Raw genomic sequence first — 8,133 nt, forward strand, 5'->3', positions numbered from 1 at the left:
CTATTGATAACATCCATTTTCCCATCCCAAATTTGATATGAAACTCTACTGATGATTTGCTTACTTTTCTCTTAGTCAGAAAAGGCAGAAGGGAGTTAAATATGCATACTGTAATGTAATTGTTTTGGTATCGAAGACACTTCGGTCTCCCCCTTAGAGATTCCGAAGTCCGTAGGGCTAAGGAACCTCCCGTGTACTTGCCAGCAGTAGACTCAACACATTCTTCTTGTTCAAGCTACTTTGGTAGAAAGGCAAGAGAAGTTGTTGACGAGTACCCCGTGTGGTTTCTTGTCGGAGAATTCCTTCGAGGTGAACCCAGAAACTGGCTGTGGCCAGGTTTCGCCTGTTGCTTTCCATGCCCGCCGTCAGCCTGAGCCTTCTCAGCAGGTTGAGGATATGCAAAGTTCGGCTGTCACGTCCACAAGTTCGACGCCCTTTTCTTGATTGGTCACCGCCTTGAGGTTATTGCAAGCGAGTATGAGACTCCTCCATGCCGCCTCCAAGCTCTTCAGACCATAGCTTGTCAGAATGAGATGATGAAGGGGTTTGGTGGCTGTTTACATCTCCCGCCCCTTGCCATCGTGTCCGTAGGAGACAGCAGAATGTTTACTGTTCTGCTAGGCCTACTTCTATGGGAGTAGCGCCTAAGATTTTTACTGACTGAATAAAACCTTCTTCTCTGCAGTCACGTCAGCATGAACCTTATCAGTCAGTGTCTAGTTCGTCTCACTATGAGCAAACTGACACAAATTCTCACCTTGCTGGAGAGTTCGCCCGTCCATCTACTCTTAACGGGGGGGGGGTCAACTCCTTTGCTTGGCGAGAGTTTTAACCCCTTCGCAATCTTCTGACTAGTCCAGAGTAGCGAGTTTGCCAAACCATTCTTGCCCCCTCGCAAGTCTTCGGCTTTGACAATTTCCCTAGTATGCTGCGCGCAATCATTGAGGTCACAAAACACCTTACTTGAGTATACTCTCAGACAGGTAGCAGGAAGTTACACTTGCCTCGTTATCGTCGGTCAACTTGTCAGCGCTCACCTCGCCAGCACTCACCTTGCCAGCCTTCACCTCGCCATCGTTTATTTCATCGGTGTTTACCTCACCAGCAGTTCGCCAACGTTCACCTCACCAGCAGTTCGCCAACGTTCACCTCACCAGCGTTCACCTCGACAGCGCTCACTTTGCCAGCGTTCACCTCGACAGCGCTCACTTTGCCAGCGTTCACCTCGACAGAGGTCTCTCCACATCATCGCTCGCCTCGCTAGTATTCAGGTTGAAAGATGTCTCTTCATCAACGCTCACCTTGCCAGGGTTCGCTTCATCAATGCTCTTCTGGCTGGCCACTGCTTGCCAAGCCAGCGTTCACCTCGCGACCGCTCTCCTTGACAGTATTCACCTCGCCAGCGGTCTTGCCAACGCTCTCCTAAACAGAATTCGCCTTGCCAATGATCGTCTCATCAACATTCTTCAAGCCAGCACTCCCCGCTCCCGTGTTCATCTTGCCAACGTTCGTCTCACCAAAAACGTTCTCACTGCCAACGTTTGCCTTGTCAACATTCGAGGCGAATGTTCTTCTAGTTCATTTGATTATATAACCAGGCAATGAACAGTAGGCAGTTAGAGCAAACGAATACACCAATTGAATGCAGCATTCCAGGCAGCTGGCCTACACCTTCCTTTGAGACACCTCTGAAGGCAAGAAATCTTCCTTAGAAGATTTCTTTGGAAGCTCGAACCTTTTGCAAAGGACAACTGGTTTGCAAACCTGGTAGCAGTGGCACGACATGAATTCCCAAAGGCGACTCATGAGCCTCCAACAGCCCCTCTTCTGGGCACTCCCATGATTCCTCTTGAAGACTTGAGATCTTCCAGCTCTCCAAGCCCTCTAGACCCAAGGTGTAACAGTGCTCCAGCAAAACAGAGCCCCCTACGATGGACATCTCACCGGAGCTCTACTAAGGATATCAGACTGCAACACAGCTTAGAGATCGTGCGGCTCAACCCACGGAGGAAGAGGAGACGTCTATCGGCTCCACCTGTAGGAGACCCCTAGTCATAATGACGAGCAGAGGCTTGAGATCTCCAAAGAAGACCTCATTTACTTACTGCTATCGGCTGTCTCCGATATACCTGGACACCAGTCCTCCTCCCGTTGCTCCAGAAGTCCAGCAGAGGAAGGAAACAATTCAGAGGAAAGCTCTTGTCTCTTCTTGATGGTTTCATCAGCCAACCAAGGGAAAGGAAGGATCTCAAGACCATTCCAAAGAAATGGCACTTGGGGCAGAGTCATCAACTTCTTTGCCCGGTCCTTCCGTCTCCAAGTCTACAGCTACAGGACCAAAAAGCTGCGGCCCTCCCAGATCTCGTTCCATGGCCAGTCATTCCGTTGACAACCCTGACCCTCCCCAAGCTCCTATGGAGTTGAGTATGGGTACGGAAGACCCTTTATACGACGGATTGGAATATTCCGAAGGTTTGTTACTAACTTCTGCCAGCCCTAAGATCTCCCTTTTAGAGCAGAAAGACTCAGACCAGGTCTTTCTCTAGGTTCTTGCCTGTATCAGGAAGATCAACTCCTTGGGATAACCAGATTAAGTTCCCATGGAGTGAAAAAAACAACGTTCTTGACCTTCTGTACGACACTCCTCGACTCACCCAGACTAAGGTAATCTTGCTTTAGTCTAGAGGGATTAAGGGTGCAAAGAAGAGGGCATATGCCCAGATGGCGGGAACTTCGTCGTTCCTGCGTTCTGTTATTTCCTCTCGTTTACTTCCCCCTCCATATGTGAGACACAGAAAGTACTACGAGATATCAGAGAAAGATCCATCATCGCTACCTCTGCATCCAGCAGTACTGGCTCTAACCTAGAACATGCCATTAGACAATCTGGAAGCTCTACCAGTGACGTTCTTGGCTGCTGACACTGCAAACATGGAGAGGGTTGTAAAGTACTCTTTGCAGGCCACTTCATGGTTGGACTTTTGGTTGGGAACGGTGGGTTATCTCTTCAAGAACAAAAATTTTTCCTCCGACCAGAATAAGGGGGCGATGTTGGCATTTCTCCTGTTGGGTGCCAGGATGATGGGATTCCTCACCCACAACACAATGTCCTCAACTAATGGGTCAACTGCAGGTGGCGGAGATGGGGTTTTCACCAGGACAAACCTTGGTCAGACTCTGTCTTCCGAGCAAGATACCTCGTCCCATTCACGCTCTCTCCCTCTCGTCTAACCCGCAATCTAGCATCGGTGAGCTCCTATGCAATGGGATCAATAAAGAAGCAAAATCCATGTTTAGAAGATAAGCACCCAGTTTGCATCAGTATTACCATCAAGAACCTCAATCTGTTTTTCTGGTAGTTAAACTTAATATTTCAAGTTTCAGATTGGATGAACAATTGCACTGTACTTTGACCACAAGATTAGTGATAGTAAATTTTTCAGCCAAAGGCCCAGCAACAAATTGGAATTTCTAATTTCTGGTCCAAGTACATGCCAGTTTTATAATTAGTGTCATCCTTCAGTTATGTAAATTAGCGTCTACATCTTTTCTTCCACTTACTAATTAGTCAGCCCGACATATAAAAGAGTTTATTTTCTATTTACTTTATCAACTCTTTAAATCTGTTTTATAGCAGATTTTGTTACTTTTAGGGTTGTCAATTCAGAAAACTTGGTGTGTACTGTACTCTTATTTCTGGCTTAGCCATTTGTCTAAGTAATATCATGTATGTATGAAAAAATGTTAGTTTCCACTTTGTTTTTAAATTCTTTATAAAACTGTAAAACAGTGCCATTATTGTAAATACAATATATTTATAATCAGGGTATATAGAGTTTACCAACTTTTTTTGTTTAAAGAAACCAGCTATTTCAACTGTTCAGTAGCTCGGTATTGCTTCACCTATAGGAACATGTTGTAAACATTACATATGTTTTATATTTAAGCTGAATATTAGCTGTTTTATCATTCTTTTAATTGTGTATTTTCCTATAAAGTAAATTGTTTGTCCCACAGATATGTCTGAGGTTGGTCTACCACTAGTTGAAGAGTCTAAAGTGATATCACCAGAAAATAAATCTCCTTCAATGAGTGACTGCCCTACACATATTTCAAATAACACCGATTCAAGTGACTTCAAAAAGGAAAATAATGATGAAAATATTACTGAGGAAACTTGTAAAACACAGTATTATAATCATCAGTCTTGCTTCCTCTGCAATACACCATTTATTGGTGGTTTAAAGGTGGTGCATCTAGTTTTGAGTAGGCCTATGCGATGGAGTTCTCTCAGTCCCCTGTCTCTCATGCGGTGCTTTGGAATGCAAGTGCCTTCATTAGAAAGGAGAAGAGGCTGTGATATCTGTCCAGTAGATGTCTGTGGTTCTTGTTATATTGTAATATCAGATTGTGACATATTGTATCCTCATATATGCTCTCTTGTTTCCAAGATACTTAGTATGTGGCCGGAAAAACTGATAGGATTTAAGATGTTATGCCTTAACATATCCTTTCCAGATGATGGTAGTAAGAATTTTCAAAGGGTACCTGTACAGAGTGACAGCAGTGTAACCCCCTTAGTTACAAGGAAATACAAAAGTAACCAATGTCGTAGGAAAAAACTGAATTCATCTCAAGAACTTAGTTTTTTGTACTCACATTTGCCATCAGGATTATCAGTTGAAATGAATAATATCAATGTTGGTAATGGTAATGGATATATTGTTGAGGAATTTAATGATAAGATTAAGTTAAATGAGTTATTTACCTGTGGATTTTGTGGGATGCCATTTAGCAGTGAACTTGAATGGAGTGGTCATTCCACCGGTATTCATAAGATAATAGAGAAATGGCTGTATTATGAAAGGCAAATGGTTTTAAAACGAAATATTATGAATGAAGTTAGTGAAATAAATATGTGTAAGACTAAATCTAGGGGCAGAAAACATCTAGATAGCCTTTCAATAGTGGAGAGTTGCAAGTGTCATGCTTGTGATACTGATTTGGACAGTAAGGCAGAACTTGTACAACATCTCCATAATGTTCATGATATCACTGTAGAAAGCTGTGTTAAAGAAAAACATGATGAAAAAAGTGATCATCAAACTCATTGTAAAGATGAGGTATCAGAATCTTTGGCTGACCGTACTGAAGAAGAAATCAGGACAGATGAAAACTCTGGTGTGAAAAGTAATCGTGGAAAATCAAAATTGACGTCAGAATTACAACAAAATTCAAAGAATATTGAAATTGCAGGCTTGAAATTACCGGGAAGTAAAGGCAGTGTGAAAAAGGATTATGCCCCTCATTGGCGTTGTAGAATATGTGGGATGTTATTTTCAAGTCAAATTGTTTTGACAAAGCATAAACAGCAAACTCATCCTGATACTGCTAGAATTATAAAAAGAAAAATTCATAGTGATTACAGCCTGGAAGTAGATAAAGAATTATCCTTTGATTATAAAGAAGCCTCTAATGCTTCAAGGAAACGAAAGCATGTTAAAGCATCTGGTCAGCTGGTGAATAATGATTTGGGTTACTGCGTAGTTTTGAAGGGAGACGGACTGGGTGGGGTTATCGACCATCGTGTGAAGTTAAGTGAAGATTCTGTCCAGGCAAAGGTAGATACAGAAACTGTTCAAGACTGTAAATCAAGGAAGAAATCTGTAAAAGATGTGGTCACATGTGGAATGTGTGGGGAAGAATTTGGAAATCATGTTTTAATTGCAGAACACAGCTGTCCAGGCTATGAAAATTCTAGTACACACGAAAGCAATGAAGTTGTTTTGCTAGAGTGTAAATTTTGTGGCAGACGATTACAAGGAGTCAATTCCATGCGAACACATATGGCTAGGTCACATAGTTACCCTTTCAAAAAGAGGGACCGCAAATACCAATGTAAAGTATGTCCATTCAAGACACTTGTGAGAAGTCAATTTTCTCAACATATGAGAGAGAGGCATAAAAGAGATGTGGAGCCTCCTGTGAAGTGTACCAAGTGTGACAAGATGTATAGTGCTCAGTATATTGCCCGACATATAGCTATAATTCATGGGTCTTCAGATAATAAGAAGTATTCCTGTAAGTTCTGTAGCATGAAGTATCATGATCTCAACTATTTAAAACGTCACATTTATTTTGATCATGCCAACACTAAATGGAAGTGCCACATATGTGGATTAGAATTTGATAAGTATCATCGTTTACAGCAACATAGAGTTAATGCTCATGGAACTGAAGTTCACAAGTGTGCAGACTGCGACAAGGCATTTAAACGAAAAGGAGATTTGACTGCTCACATCAAACGGAGTCATGTGACAAAAATTCCTTCTGTTTGTACGTTTTGTTCTAAAGCTTACGCTGAACCTACAAATTTAAGGACTCACTTAATGAAAAAACATGGTGTAGCATGGGAGGATACTTTATCCAAGCGGTATGCTCGTCATCAACAGGAGAGTCAGTGTCTCCGCCGTCGTGATGCCAAAGAACTACAGCTGATCCAGAGCGGCAAGAAACACTATCTTCAAGATCAGCAAAATAAAATTCCTAAAGATAACATGAAATGTGTGAAACAAGTGCTTGGTCAGAAAGATTTTGAAGGTAATTTTATGCAGACTGAACAATGTTTTGATTCTCCCCAGGGTTTCTCCCAGGGAGAGAGCGTTGATGGAAATCACGAGAGCATTGATATGTGTGATATTCCTGAACCGCAGTATGATGTGGAGATTACTGTGGGAGTGGACAACATGACCAAGGTAGAAGAAATCACAAATACAGGGACAGATAGTTTCATTGTTATTGAGGCTCCTGAATGAACTTAGCAAGTGGAAATATGCTTCCTTTTCCATTTTCAATGCAAGTTAATCACTTCAAACACTTTGCCTCTTATGAATTTTACAACAATGGCTGTCGGAAATTGAAATTTTTTATTATAAATATTTGAACATTTCATAGAATACATGATTTTATTAAATAAATTCTGAATTTATATCTTTAATATCTCACAATTTGTAAACGTTCTAGTTATAGAAAAAAATTTATATGAAACTTATTTCAACATTGTAGAGGTAGATGTTGTAAATTGAAATTTGTTTAAAACCATCTTACTAAATATTTGTATTTTTCATAGAATACATGTTTTTTCAGTATTAAACTTACCCGATAATCATGTAGCTGTCAACTCCGTTGCCCGACAGAATTCTATGGAGGGATACGCCAGCTATCACAATACTAGAAGGGGGTGTACTTACCAGCGCCACCTGTGGCCAGGTACTATAGTACTTCTTGTTGACACCTCCTCAATTTTTCCTCTGTCGTGCTTCCGGCAAGACGTTCTGGGATACGCTTATGATCTTCGAGTATTTTCACGGCTTTTGGTGAAGTATTCTCTCAGATTTCGGCTGTCGCTTTACTGGAAAACTTCTATATTAGCTTAGATAGCTATTATTTAGTCCTGATTAAACGGTTAACGATCTTTTGCTTGATTTTGAAACCCCACTTGGCTAACTCTTTTGATTCAAGATGTCTGACATTTCACAAGCCCCCACCCATAGACGATGTAGGTCTTGTAATAGGCGTATTCCGAAGGCCTCGGTAGATCCTCACACCGCTTGTTCTGACTGTAGGGAAAGACCCTGTCAGTTAGAAGATCGATGTGAGGAATGCGCCGGACTTTCGGAACTTGATTTTGTCCGTCTTCTTAAGTATTCAACCAAGTTAGAGAGAGAGAGAGTTAGGAGGAGTTCTTCTCACTCTTCACTTTTTTCCTCACCTCATGATCCCCTACCTTTTCCTACCCCTGTAGTGGCTACCCCCGAACCTACTATTTGCCCTCAGCCTGATATGTCTGTTGTTTTGCGTGCCATTCAGGCCTTAGGCGATAAAGTAGAGTCAGTGGTTAGTGATCATAAGTCTCTTATGGCCGAAGTCAAGGAACTTAAGGTCAAGAGTGCAGTGGGTGGAATTAGTGCCAGTGCTGTGACGAGTGCTAGTGTCAGTGCAGTGCCAAGTGCTAGTGTCAGTGTCAGTGTGGTGCGTGAGGATACTTCTGTGCGTGCCAGTCGTCCTCCCAGTCCGGGACCTCTTGCAAGCTCCCAAGCCCAGGGGAGAAGCAATGTCGAAGGGCAAAAGGGT

General features: G+C 42.2%; 1 protein-coding gene across 1 annotated transcript in view; it reads left to right on the top strand.

The window, feature by feature from the left end:
• LOC137625365 (uncharacterized) overlaps window positions 1–7,142 on the top strand; it is a 49,749-nt gene extending 42,607 nt beyond the window's left edge. The window contains exon 3 of the mRNA XM_068356229.1: window positions 4,018–7,142. Within this exon, the coding sequence (XP_068212330.1) occupies window positions 4,018–6,815 (2,798 nt within the window). The 3' untranslated portion in view covers window positions 6,816–7,142. The remainder of the gene's footprint in view (window positions 1–4,017) is intronic.
• The last annotated feature ends 991 nt before the right edge of the window (window positions 7,143–8,133 follow it).

This window comes from Palaemon carinicauda, chromosome 2, assembly GCF_036898095.1.
Source record: "Palaemon carinicauda isolate YSFRI2023 chromosome 2, ASM3689809v2, whole genome shotgun sequence".
Lineage (NCBI taxonomy): Eukaryota > Metazoa > Arthropoda > Malacostraca > Decapoda > Palaemonidae > Palaemon > Palaemon carinicauda.